Source organism: Hakea prostrata, chromosome 3 (genome assembly GCF_041222555.1).
Source record: "Hakea prostrata isolate BN-2017 chromosome 3, UWA_Hpros_2, whole genome shotgun sequence".
In the NCBI taxonomy this organism is placed as follows: Eukaryota; Viridiplantae; Streptophyta; class Magnoliopsida; order Proteales; family Proteaceae; genus Hakea; species Hakea prostrata.
The window spans coordinates 19,168,227-19,182,856 of NC_142602.1; the positions used below are offsets into that span (position 1 = coordinate 19,168,227).

The 14,630-nt window shown below is 36.8% G+C and overlaps 1 protein-coding gene, 1 non-coding gene and 1 pseudogene across 2 annotated transcripts; 1 reads left to right on the forward strand and 2 right to left on the reverse strand.

The window, feature by feature from the left end:
• The first annotated feature begins 923 nt into the window (after positions 1 to 923).
• On the forward strand, positions 924 to 3,414 carry LOC149021393 (uncharacterized). The gene has a single exon (XM_089149632.1). It carries the CDS (start codon positions 1,308 to 1,310, stop codon positions 2,940 to 2,942), a length of 1,635 nt encoding a protein of 544 aa, XP_089005758.1. The 5' UTR covers positions 924 to 1,307; the 3' UTR covers positions 2,943 to 3,414.
• A 385-nt stretch (positions 3,415 to 3,799) lies between these two features.
• LOC149021394 (exocyst complex component EXO70B1 pseudogene) lies at positions 3,800 to 6,359 on the reverse strand (annotated as a pseudogene).
• Positions 6,360 to 9,141: 2,782 nt separating this feature from the next.
• TRNAA-UGC (transfer RNA alanine (anticodon UGC)) lies at positions 9,142 to 9,214 on the reverse strand. The gene has a single exon. It is a non-coding gene; the product is annotated as a tRNA-Ala (tRNA).
• Positions 9,215 to 14,630: the final 5,416 nt, after the last annotated feature.

Genomic DNA, 14,630 nt, shown 5'->3' on the forward strand with positions numbered 1-14,630 from the left:
TTGTTTCTACCCAAGAGAAAAAAAAAAAAAAAAAAAGGAAAAAGAAAAGGGCACAAATTTCTTTTGCTTTTATTGATTACATAGTAATTTACAATAAGTTCTCTAAAGAAATACTAGAGGCAAAAAACCGGTTTTGTACAAGGTTGAAATTGCCACCAAACTCTATTTAACCTGAATTTCTTGGTTTTTTTGTAATATAATTGGTTTGAGCATTGTTTGACCTAGAAACAAACTGAACAACAACCAATTGGAATCTAGAAGAGATCTTGTGGATCGCATTTAACAAGCTAAAATTGAGCCAATCCAGCGACTTTTCTAGGCCATTAAGAACTAACACAACTACCAAACTATAAAAAATAACACAACCTGTATGATGTTAAGGTCATACACAAACAAAAAGGCTTCTCTAATAGCCTCAAATTCTAAGGACAAATCACTAAGATTAAAAGAAGTTGTCGCCTTTGCTGCAATGAATATGCTGTCATGATCCCAGACTACTGGTTCTCCTTCCTTACTTTGTTAACTTATTAAATGTCTTGGATTCGGATTATCCTTTTGTTTTTTGGATCTAAGGTTCATTCGAGCTAGTTTGGGTACACCACGATTACATCCTCAGAGGAACTGACTTTGCTCCTAGCCTCGAGGAGATTCAAACTCTGACTTCCTATGTGGAAAGCGTTGGTCTTTTATCAATTGAGCCACCTCGAAGTTTTATTTACGGTTTTATTGGAAAAACAAGAGGATTGTTCTTAAGATGATAGGAGCATGGTAAAAATGTAAAACCACAATTTAAACTGCAAATCGAAAAAAGACAAATTGTTCCGTTGGACCCAAATTGTTAATTTCGAAAAATAATGACCCCACAAAGAAATAAAAAAAAGTAAAATGATAATTGTCATTAGAAACTACCTTTATTTTTCTTTTGCCTCTTTTCTCCTTGTCTTCTCCGATAGACGCAACCAGCAAAACCAGAGTGTGAAGAAGTAGTGGAATCAGTGCGAACCAGAGTCACAGAAGCAATCTCATGGACACAAAGAGGAGAATCTACTGAGTGAGAGAGAGTGAGTGAGAGAGAGAGAGAGAGATTGGTGGCAACACCAACATCGGAATCATCATGCGTCTTCGTTTTGCCGGTCGATTTTCCTTCTATTTCCGTCTTTGCTTCTTCTTATTCTCTCACTCCCGAAGAACCCTAATCGGTGCCAACCACACTTCTGCTCGTTTCTGCTCTCGCTAGATTTGTCTGGTTTTGTCAATTTTTGTTACTCTGAGAAAATTGAAATAACGAAAGAGAGAATCTCGAAGTTATGGAGCCGCCGACCGGGAAACCTAGCCTCCTGAGAAATATTCTGGTACGAATTCTTTTGTTTGGAGTAGTTATTCTTCTTCTTCGATTTGCCTACGTAGTAACTGTTAAAGGTGAATCTTGTGACTCTGGCAACTTCTGCTTTTTCTCCCTTCCTGAAAATCTCAACATCGCCGAAGGGTTCCTTCCTGAAAATTTCAACATCGCCGGCGGGTTCCTTCCTGAGAATCTCAACATCGCTGGTGGATTCCTTCCTGAAAACCTCAATATTGCGAGCGGGTTCCTGGGGTTCGATGCCTCTCCCGATGTCGATGCCATTGGATCTCCTCCTCCGGGTTCGTCATCTCCTGATCTCTGGAGCAGCAAAGAACGGCGGAAGACCGTTGATTTCTACTCTTCCGTGTTTCAAGATCTGATTTCTGAAGGATACTTGTCTCCAGATTCCAAAGCCCTATGCATCGAAACACCAATCGGTGAAGAGGTTTTCGCGCTGAAGGAGATCGGTGTTCAAGACGCCATTGGAATTTCCAAGAAAAAGTCTCCTCCGCTGGTGGTTTCCGGTCAGGCCATTCGCCAGCCATTCGACGATAACACCTTCGATTTTGAGTTTTCAGCAGCCCTCGACCGATCGCTACACCCTCTTGAGTTTGCGTCGGAGGTTGAAAGGACGCTTAAGCCCGAAGGGTTTCTGGTGTTCCACACTGCTTCGGCCAACGATTCTTACAGTTTCAATTCTTTTACTGATTTGTTTAATTCGTGTAGGATAGTTCGTTTGCGTCACATCGGCGGCCCGGATTCTACAATGCCGTCCATTCTTGAGATTGTTCTGAAGAAAGAGACATCGATTATTGGTCATGGGGAGAAGGATTCCGATGGCCGTGAAGTCAGTAAGTGTTCGGTTCCTGGGTATAAGCAGGAACTTGTCCGGAAAGCAGAGCCTCTGATAACAGAAGAGCCACGTAAGCCTTGGCTTACATTTAAGAAGAACATAAAGAACATCAAGTATCTACCTTCCATGGCAGATATAAGCTTCAAACCAAGATATGTGTATATTGATGTTGGCGCTCGAAGCTACGGTTCAAGCATTGGAAGCTGGTTCAGGAAGCAATATCCTAAACAGGATAAGAAGTTTGAAATCTATGCCATCGAAGCTGATAAAACTTTTCATGAAGAGTATGGGAAAAAGAAAGGGGTTAACCTGTTGCCTTACGCTGCATGGGTGAGGAATGAAACGTTGTTATTTGAAATTAATGAAGACCCTGGGGAGGACAGTAAAGCCCAAGGCAGAGGAATGGGTAGGATTCAACCTGTTGAATCGTCGAACGGTTTGGTGAGCGATTTGGTAAGAATTCAGGGTTTCGACTTTGCCAATTGGTTGAAGAACACGGTAAGGGCGAGGGATTTTGTGGTGATGAAGATGGATATTGAAGGGACAGAGTTTGATTTGATCCCAAGATTGTTTGAGACTGGAGCTATTTGTTTGATTGATGAGATCTTCCTTGAGTGTCACTACAACAGATGGCAGAGATGTTGCCCTGGAGAGAGGACACCAAAATACCAAAAGACTTATGATCAATGTCTGGAGCTATTTTCTTCCCTCAGAGGGAGTGGGGTTCTTGTGCATCAGTGGTGGTGAACTGGTGACTGGTAAATGCCAATGTATTTCATTTGCAGTAACCATTGATATTTATTTGTCATTCTTCACAGTTTGTTAGATTTTACTTTTGAGGAAAGCTTATAGCAGTTATTTATTTTGTCGTCAGTTGTTTTTTAAATGCATTTTCAGCCCTTCTGTTGTGCAAATAAGTTTGGGGATTCCTTGTTTGTGGGGCAAATCTTCTTAGATGAATGTGGAAGGAGAAATTTGAGGTGGGTTCTGTGGAAGGAGAAAATTGAGGTGGTTCTAAGGCACAGAACTTGTGGAGGATATTTTGTAGGACCTGACCCATCCCATACGGGAAAAAACTGATGTACTACTACCATGTTGTAACATATGAATAGAGGAATTGGTAATATAGCCTGTGCAATTCCAGGCTGGTCACTGGGTTTATATGATATGGGACTTCCATTTTCAAGAGGAAGCTGTATCAAGACTGCCAGAGAGGATAATTTGGTAACTAAGTGACCAATCAATTTGGTTAATACAATGATCAGCCATGCCTGCATGAATAAGGAGCCCCTTAAGAAGGAGATCCAAGCTCTGAACAGAGACTAAAAAACTCCAAGAAGCTGAAATGGTGATATATATATATGAAGCATGCAAGAAATCCAACTTAGGAATTTAGAAATACAACAGGACAGACTGATAAGGTGGACTGCACCAGAGTCAACTTTTTAGTTGAAGGGAATTTAGAAATCCCTTGCTGGAGTTTAGAGATGATGCAGGAGCTGAGCTTGGCCCATTGGATTTCGTGGTACGTCAGGAATCCTGAATTCGAAGCAAAATCCAATCATTTGCGAATTCCATATGACTATGAGAACGTCACAGATCTCCAAAAACATCATCAGCCCAATATAGTAGCCTGTAATTCGCTCATCAAAGATTGACATTTTATAGACCCTTTGATTCTGATGTTATACACAAACTATTTGGCAACACAGTCGAATACAAGATCGACAATCACTCGCATTCTAAAAGCAACTTAGCCCAAAAACAGAAAGAAAATCTGAAAATTAAACTGACAATTAACATACAACAACAACAACGACAACAACAGAAGTTTTAACTGTCTATTGCCTCATTTCCGGCCACCGGAAAAGGTGCCACCTCCCTGGAATAACTCGTTAATCCAAGCTTCGATATCCTCAGGAGTTAACTTCATATAGTTTTCCTTATGCCTCTTCACCCCAGGAGGATTCTGCAAACTTGCCAAGAAGTTCTTATACGCTGTAAGCAGATTCTCGGCTACAAACTTCCTAAGCTCAGTTCGAAGCTGCTCGTCTGGGACAACCCATGTCGATTGCACTCTGCACATGTCCTCAAACTGCGAATTGAAGACCTTGAGCTTGGAAATGGTGCCACTATCCATCTTCAACACTGCCAAAACCTTGCTCCATGAATTCTTATGGTAGTTCCCTTGGCACTGTCGAACCTTCCCAGTATGTTTTCGAATCCAGTCATCGCCCAGAAGAGAACCCAATTCGCTATCTCTCGCCTTCTGGATGATATACCTACCATTGTTCATCAAGAAAACAGAGCTCAGAGCTGGGTCTGAGTACATCTTCGATTTCGCCTCCAAATTGCTCTCTAGAAGCTCCATTATCCAAGCCATTTGAACTGATAAAGTCGAAGATGTGGATTGATCAATGACATCAAAGTTTCTATAATCTCCAGCATAAGGGAAGTTCTCTTCGAAAGCCTGTTCGAGGGTATGGCGAGATGCACAGGCCGCACGGAGGTAGTTCATCACGTATCTAGTGATCGGATGGAGGTCGCCACGGGGCACGGCTGACTTTGCCGGATCTCGTCTGATCAGATTTTCCAATTCCATGAATATCCCTCTGATTGATTCACCGAGCCTTTTCCAAATCATCGTCGCTTCAGTTCGTAAGAACAAGCAGAACTGATCGGAGAACATGGCATCAAATTCGGGCATCAGGTCCCTTAGGGTATCAAAAAGATCGATAACTTTGAAGAGACGTTCAACGGATCTGCTCCCAATGGCAATGGCGTTAACGAAATTCAAGAGTTGAACACGGTGCATTCTCTGGTAACCTCCAAGAAAGAAAGATCAGCAGCAGAGGAGAGGCCAAAGAAGACCCGATCACAAAGTCTCCGTTCACTGGGGAAAAGAATGCGAAGAACAACATTGGCAGCCTTGATCCAACGGTCAATCTCATCTTCGAGTTCCGTCCATTCCATTCTCTGAACCTCTTCGATGCTCAGATTCTGCAACCCTAACCTAGAAATACTTTCTTCCAAAAACTCTCTTCGGTATCTACTGTACAAATGGGAGCACTCCTTGCCATATCCAGCAGCTACCATTCGCTTGGCGATTTCGTGGAGATCTTTGATGGTCCCCGAGGGAAGAGCATCGATCAAAATATCAAAATCGGAGACAGGGTGTGCGACGGGGATAAGATCCTCTCCGTCTCCGTTGACGCCGCCGTACTCATCTTCATCTTCATCATCTTCGGAGCCATAGGAGAAGTTCCTAGTCGCAGTAGTCTCAGAAACATCGGTCGAACGAGCAAGATCAAAAGCTTCACCACTCCGTTCAATGAGCAATCGGAACTCGTCTTCAAGACGAGCCATCGACATCTGCAGAAGACCATCAAGGCGATGTAAACAAGAGGCAACAGGTTTGTCGAAGGCCAAGGAATCCCAATCCCTAATAGTGGAAAGCAACTCATCGACGAGGTCAAGGAAGGCGGCTGCCTCGGCTGAATCCGACCAAATGGGCTGGTGGTAGTGAGGGTGGTCAGCTATCACATACCTAGAAATCCGGCGGTGGATAGATTTCAGGGTCTGCTCTAAAGCAGCATAGCTTCGAGGATCATCCGTTTGAAGGCTGTCGGGAAATTTCTCTCTGGAGAAACGGCCGTCGAAGGTGGAGAACATCTGAAGGATGTCATCTGCTGTTGCCTCGTTATGCCCTAGAGATTTGGCGATGTGGCGAGCCACAGCGATGAGTTTTTCGTCTCCGTTTTCAGCCATACTGGCATACCATAGGATTGGTTTCCAGATAAAGGGTTTCTTCTTCTTCTCCTTGAGAACGCTTAGAGGGGAGAGAGAGAGAGAGATCAGAGATGGGAACGCAGTTTCCTAGTAAATCATCAAAAATGTGAACACAGCTTTGAAGTGGGAAGATTTATAAAAATAAATGAGGAAAAAGCTGGTAAGACCGTAAGACTGAATCAACGCAAAGAAAATCAGAAGAGTCGAGGAGAGAAGAAACTGTGGAGTGTGAAGAAATGCAAATAAATTATAATATCTGAAAAGGAAAGCTTAATTCTGAAGGAGGAAGGGAGAACCAGTCAGCCTGGATAGTTTTTTTTCTCTTTCACTTTTTGGATTTGAAGTGGAATTTCAGAGTCTTTAGTCTTTACTGGTCATATCAATCTTACTTCCCCGACAAAACTGATGTAGATTTACAAAGATCGAGAGTGGTCTGAGAGAGGGAGGGGAAACTTGTAATTTCACCTAAGATTTCCTCACCATGATTACTTTCTTTTCTTTGGAAAAGAATAGAATAGGTTTAGACACGATTTTTGCTTTTGTTCTAAGCACACGGATGGCTGCCACGTAAGCTCATTAAATTTTCAACCCTTCTTCTCATCACATGTGCAGCACTTAAGTCCACTTAAGTGAGTGGTTTAGCCTTATTGCTGTTACCCAACATATATATATATTTGAAAAGCATGAATAGTTAGTTGAGAGGGCTAATCTGTAATTTGCCCCTTTTCTGTGTTACTGTGAACCGTGGGTCTGTACTTTGGTTCAACCCATCTTGAACCGATACCAATGAGTTGGGTTGGGCCAGGGTATTTATACCTTTGTCTCGGTTCACCGTAACAGTATGTTCATTTGATGTTTTGGTATTTATACAATTGTACAGATAGTATACCCTTATGTACAATGTAGTGAAAATTCTGAATTTTTGTCAATTCAAGTTTTGACACACAATTGCATTGTTAGATGATGGAATTTGTCATATTATAATATTCCTAGGTTAGCATTTCTTGTTTAGATATGAACTTCCTTCGTGCCAATTTAGTTGCACTTTGTAATATTCCTAGATTTTTATTAAGGATATTTTTGTCATTTACTTTATATTATAGCTTTGAGTCTTTGACTATACTATATGGTATTATTTTATGTTTCATATAATATAATGTGATTTAAATTATTATTATTGTTTATTTCTAATAAAATTTATAAATTAAATTAAAAAAAGAAGAATTTAAAAAAATGAACAAAATAATTTACTCGCTATATTTACACTTAATTAAATATGTTAAGTTAATAATTATGAAATCTGTTAAGTAATTATAATATGTTAATAAAATGAATTTACACCCTTTAATAATTTATATTGATTTTCTTAATAGAAATAAAACTTCATTTAAGAAGAGAAAAATGGAAAGAAAGCAAACCAAAAACAAATTTTAATCCATTACTATCAAATTAATAAACGATAAATTCTTATTACAATACTAACATCATTAATATACTCTCTTTTTTTTTTTTGGTAAAAATCATCAATATACTATAATATATATATATATATTAGTATTTGTTGCTCCAAAGTTTGACTCGTGACCCAACTAGTTCGTTCGAAGATCAAATCTGGTTCTTGGTCCTTAGAAAAACAAGGAAAGTGAGAGTAGGCGCCTCTCTTGGATGAGAACCCACCTCCAATGATTAAATCAAATCCTGTTGAATATAAATCCTCCCAGAAGATGAATAGAAAATGCCTTATTGGGTAGTTGCGAGAGAGTTATAACCGGAGTTAATGTTCTTGAATCTTACCCCATTTGCAAAGAGTATTAGTATATATATTGTTTCCATACCTCTAAGGTGATGGAAACCCTTTGCGACCATTGGATGCATAGATCCTAGATGGAGGGTGGCGATGATCCAAGAAGTGTAGCTTGATTAGCAAGCCAAGTTTCAATATTCTCCAGGAAGCTTTTACACAGCTATTCATAATACCACCGAATAAGGCGATCGGATTATCTCGACATAGATTTGACCAGCAAATCCAATCTTTGGTAGACAAAACAGTAGGGTGCAATACTTGAGCAAGCTGTAGGCGAATGAGAAGTTTCATGGCTGTCAATGAACATTTAATGAATTTCAGTGCATTCAATGATGAAATTAATGTGTCGATTGACATTTGAAAGATGTGCATAGCGTCATCTGGCAACATTACTTTATTTGAGAAGTAGCTTGTCGGTGCTTGCTGGGAAGTTAGCCGAGAAGCTTCTCGGGATAGCTGGCTGTCACTCTTCTTAGCAAACTTCTCTGCCGAGAAGTGCATCGCTAAAAAGTGCCTTATGAGGCCAATGAACCAGGATTTAGTGAACCATGACCAAACCAAAGCATTGGTTTGGTTGGTTCACCTGGGCCAAGATATCTAAGCCAAACACCCATAACAATATTACTAAAACTTAAATATTAATATTGTTTCATTTATTAATGCATTTGTTATATCTCAATTTTTTTTTAGTATAAATAGAGGTCGGACTTGATCTTACGAGGGGGAGAATTTCAAGAGAGTGAAAGAGAGAAAGAATTTAGTAGTTGTTATTTGGCTGACAAAGTGTCGGTTGATTTTTATATTTTAATTATAAATCCATTAGAAAGGCAAGTAAGAATCTTTCATGTATATCTATTGATTTGAACAATTGTGTATTTGATTTTTATATTACAAGTGAGAATCCTTCAAGTATATCTGCTAACTTGAACTATTGTATCATTTGATGTATATTACAAATCCCGCACTATATCTACATGTTTGAGTTATTATCTTTAATTTAAGTGATAATTACTATTGCCCCCTTGTACTTTGGTTTTATAACTAATTTAACCTATTTCTTTATGAAATTGCTATTGCCTTCTAACAGTATTACATGGCTGTTAACATTGAATATGTAATGTCTATTTTGCCCTTCATTAAAATTAAGAAGTCATGACGTTAACATCATTTATAGAAACTATATTGAATGCCAATTATTTCCTTAGAACTTAGAACTTATTTTTAGAACTTATAGAAGTCCTGACGTTCCTTAGAACTTATACTTCATCCCTTTTTATAACCCTGCATTGACAAAAAGAAGAAAGCTCATACAAGGGCAACTAATCATCGCTCAATGAGTCATTTCTCATGTGGTGGAGATGCAGGGTATCGAACCCCGTACCTCTCGCATGCAAAGCGAGCGCTCTACCATGTGAGCTACATCCCCTGATGATATAGAATAAACTATTGCTAGAATGAGGTTTGAACATCTGATCTTGTAGTTGTCAACTACATGCTTAAACCAACAGAGTTCTTCTAGCACCATAAAATTACAATCTCAAGGTAATTCTTTTTTATATATATAATTTTTTTTTTTATGTTTATAATTTAAATATAGTACTAGAGGATCAATTCATGACCTCTTTGGTTATTACCAAGAGGCCAACTCGTTGATGGTCTAAGTTAGCATTTTTCAACTCATTAACCATTCTTTGTTTTTTTTTCTTTTTTTTTTTTTTTTTCCCCTACATCCGTTTTGTTGGGTGGGGGGTTTTTTGTTGGGGGGGGTGGGGGGTGGGAAGGAAAAATTTTTGATTTTGTTATTACAAATTTAATTATATATAATAATTTTTTTATTTTTGGGGGGGGGGGGGGTGGGGTGGGATTTCCCGAGATGGGTGGGGGGGGGTGTAAGAAAAAGAGGGGTGGGGGGGGGGGGGGGTAGGGGGGGGGGGGGGGGGGGGGGGGGGGGGGGGGGGGGGGGGGGGGGGGGGGGGGTGGGGGGGGGGTAGGGAAAAAAAAAAAAAAAAAAAAAAAAAAAAAAAAAAAAGAAAAAATTAATATAAAAAAAAAAAATATATTAGATACAAAGAAGAAAGACAAGATGAGTTCAATCAGAACTAATTCATTCAGTTGAGTGCATTACATATTTATAGTAGAAGGATCATCTACTCTGATATGGAAATACAATATATGATTCTTGCACACAATAAGATATTCTTGATATGGAAAGATAGATTGCCGCCCAAGATAGAAGGTGCATAGAATGGAAATATTGACTGCCAATATTGTGTAATGAGATGGTTGTGATCTTCACCAATATTGCATCATGAGGTAATTGAGATCTTCAATTGGAAGTACAATCTCTTTGGGGTAATGGACATCCATAATAAATATTATTTATAACACTCCCCCTTGGATGTCCATCAATAGATAATGTACCTCGTTAAAACCTTACTAAGAAAAACCCTGTGGGAAAAAAAATCTTAGTGAAGGAAAAAGAGTATACATATCTAAATAATACGTATTGGTAGCTGCCTCATTAAAAACCTTACCAGGAAAACCCAGTGGGACAAAACCTTGGTTAAGGGAAAAAGAGTGCAGCACGTATTTTACTCCCCCTGATGATAACATCATTGAGTATCTTTGAATACGTACATTCCATTATCATATACCAACTTCTCAACATTTAAAGTAGGCAACGCCTCAATAAATAAACCTGTCAAGTTATCACTTGAACGAATTCAATGAACATATATTTCACCATTTCATTGAAGATCAAGAGTGAAGAAGAATTTCGGTGAAATATGCTTCGTTCTATCTTCTTTGATGTATCATCCCTTCAATTGAGCTTTGCATGCATCATAATCTTCATATAATATTGTTGAAATTCCTTCTTCTAGTAGAAGACTGCATGCTTCATGAATGTGTTGTAGCATTGATCTTAACCAAATATAAAATAGCTAACATTCACTTGAAAATAAATAGCATGTTTGAGATCTAGTTTTATGTAGATCAGATAAATATCCTGCATCTGCAAAACTAGTAAGTTGATATCCACATTCATAAAATAATATCATGTCAATAATTTCTCAAATATCTTTGAAATATATGTTTTATAACATTTCAGTGTCTTCGTATTGGAAAATAAATAAATCTTGTTAATACACTTATAGAAAATGCTACATCCGATTGTGTATTATCAGCAAGATACATTAATGCCCCAATTGTACTAAGATATGGTACTTCAGGACCAAGAAATTCTCCACTGTTTTCTTGGGGTCGAAAGGAATCTTTCTTTATATTGAGCGATCTCAAAACCATTGGGGTACTCAATGGATGTATTTTATCTAGATAAAATCTCTTCAAAATATTCTCTATATAAGTTGATTGATGAACGAATATTTCATTCGTCAAATGCTCAATTTATAAATCAAGACAAAACATTGTCTTTTCAAGATTTTCATTTCAACTTTCTTAAAATAATCTACTACTTTTGGAAACTCTTCAGGAGTTTCGATGATATTTAAATCATCATCATATATACTTACTAAAATTAGATCCATATCCTTTAATAAAGGCACAATAATAAATTGGATCATTTTTATGCTTTTCATTTAGTAAATATCCACTAAGGAGATTACCATATATGCCTTGATAATCTTTGAAGCATTATTAAACAAACTTCCTAGGAATTTTTATATGCTTCAGTCATTTTGAATCCTTCAGGGATTTTCATATATATTTCACACTCGAGTGAGCCATATAAATAGGCTGTAATAATATCCATTAGACGCATGTCAAAATTTTCATATACTGCCAGATTAATAAGATATCTGAAGGTGATTGCATCCACCACAAGAGAACATGCTTCCATGTAATCAATGCCAGGCATCTACGAAAATTCTTGTGCCATAATTCATGATTTATCTATCACGATTTCATTCTTTTTCTCATTTCATTTTTTTTTTTCGAGAAAACTCAATTGTACCCCACTGGCTTTATACCTTCAGATGTTGGACTACAGGTCCAAAAACTTTATTTTTCAAGCGAATTCAATTCTGCTTGAATTGCGTCTCTACATTTTGGCCAATCGTTTCTTGATTTATATTCATCAACAAATTTATGTTCAAGATCCTCGTCTTGATGTATTATTTCAACAATAAAAAATGTTGTCGACAACTTTATCTTTTCGGTTCCATCTTTTTCCTGCAATGACATAACTAATCGAGATCTCTTCATTATTTTCAGGTACCTGAACCTCTTCTGGGGTTTTTATAGAAAGTTATGTCTTCAGGATCTTCATAATCAATTGTCTCCATATTATGACCATCTTGATCATTTGCTCATTTCCTTTTCTAGGATTTTATCCTTGGAACCGATTGATTTGCACTGATAGATTGTCCTCTTTGGGACATCAATTCTAATTGGAGCATTTACAGCTGGAATATGAGATTTAGTAACTCTTAGCAGGTCAGCAAATCTGGCAGTTGATTTATAATATTTATTGCATTATCCTTTGAACTTCAAGTTCACAGTGCTCAGTGCGAGGATCTAATGAGATAATGATAATGCATACAATCAATCTCTTTTTCCAACTATTTATTCTCTCCCCCTCATGTTGGAAAAACTAATTCATCAAAATAATACTCAGCAAGTATTGCATTAAATAAATCTCCTATCCTTAGCAATATATTGAATTATATAAGGAGATTTATATCCAACATATATTCCCAACTTTATTTTGGGACTCATCTTTGTTTGTGGTGGAGCAATTGGAACGTAAGCCATACATCCAAAGATTTTAAGATGAGAAATATTTGGCTTCTGACCATAAGCCAATTGTAATAGGGAGAATTTATGACAACATTTTGGCCTGATGCGTACAAATGATGCTTTGTTCTCATAAACAATGGTTTAGCAATTAATTGGAGACAATTAATAAAAAATTACCAAACCATTTTGGATATAAACATGAGTAACAGGCTATTCAACTGTGATCTCAGTTGTTATACAATAATCATAAAGCCTGAGATGTAAATTCACCAGCATTATCAAGATAAACTGTCTTTATCTTATAATTCATAAATTATGCTCTTAATCTCATTATTTGAGCAAACAATCTCGCAAACATCAAATTGCGAGTTCATAATGAACATACATGTGACCACTTTATAGATGCATCTATTAAAATCATATATTATCTGAATGGTCCACATGATAGGTGAATGGGCCCATATATTTCACCCTCTATACGTTTAAAAAACGTAGAATGTTCAATCTCAACTTTAGCTGGTGAATATTTAATAATAATTTTTTCTTGAGAACAAGCAATACAAGAAAATTCACTTAATTGAAGAATCTTCTGGTTCTTCAATGGATGACAATTGAATTTTCAATAATTTTTCGCATCATACTTGATCCGGGATGGTCCAACCGGTCATGCCAAATAATAAAATTATTGGAATCAATGTTCATTTGATTTACCCAAGCATGTGTTTCAACCATGCGATATTCTCGTAGTACAAATTGGGAGAAATATCTAATACCTTTGTATAGATATTTACTTATACCATTATTTGTAGTCTCAATCTGATAATCATTTTGGCAAATAGCTTTGAAACTTACTACAAAATAATGAATTATTCATAGCCAATTTTATCTCCCAGATAATAATAGATTAGCTCTTCCAGAGCTTCCAATCAATGTTGTACTATCGATTTTATATGAACATTGACTTCCACATCATCAAATAAGAGAAATATATATATTTTTCTCTCAATATAATATGCGTCACAACATATAAGAGAACATTCACATTCTTCATCAAAATGAAACATAATATATTAAAAGATATATAGAAAGTCAATAAAAAAAAAAATTATAAAAGGAAAAATACTAAATTTAAGATAAACTAACATATGAGATGAGATTTGAAGAGAAAATAATTACATAATCAAATCTTCAACTATTATCTTCAAAAGAGTTTATAGCATCTAGATATGTAGTATCTGTGAGGCCATCAAAATCATTCTTTTTATAGGCAAAAAATTGCTCAAGTATCATGATTTTGGAAAATCTAATTTATCTCCACATTATTTTATTTATTTAATTAAGGCTTGACAAAGCTTAATTAAATATTATGGAGTATGACAGATACATGTCTAATGGCTTTCATACCACATTGGTAACAAATATTATCTTCACTCCTTGAATTGTTATATTGAGAATCCTTATTATTCTCTTATTTATTTCCATAATAATGACGGTAATTATTCCGTCATTTATCTCATCCTCTTCCACGGTCATGACCATAATTTTAATTTTGCCTTCTTTTAGGCATATCATGAATTGTTGCATTCACTTCAGGGAATGGAACAGAACCAATAAGACGAGCTTCATGACTTTTCATTAATAGTCCATTATTTTACTCAGCCACAAATAGGTATGATACCATTCAGAGTATTTCTTAAAACTCCTTTTACAATATTACTATTGTAACAACAAATCTGAAACTTGAAAATTTGCTGAGATATTTTCATGAATAATATTTTCTCTTTATACTTTCAAAAGAGAATTAATTTCAAAAACTACATAACTGTATTTATTTACAGTTTCAAATCTTGCAACTTTATGTGCATCTGCAGAACTGTATTTATTTACAGTTTCAAATCTTGCAACTTCGGATGCATCTGCAGAACTGTATTCATTTACAGTTTCAAATCTTGCAACTTCATGTGCATCTGCATAACTGTATTCATTTACAGTTTCAAATCTTGCACCTTCAAGTGCATCTGCAGAACTGTACTTATTTACAGTTTCAAATCTTGCAACTTCATGTGCGTCTGTAAAACTGTATTCAT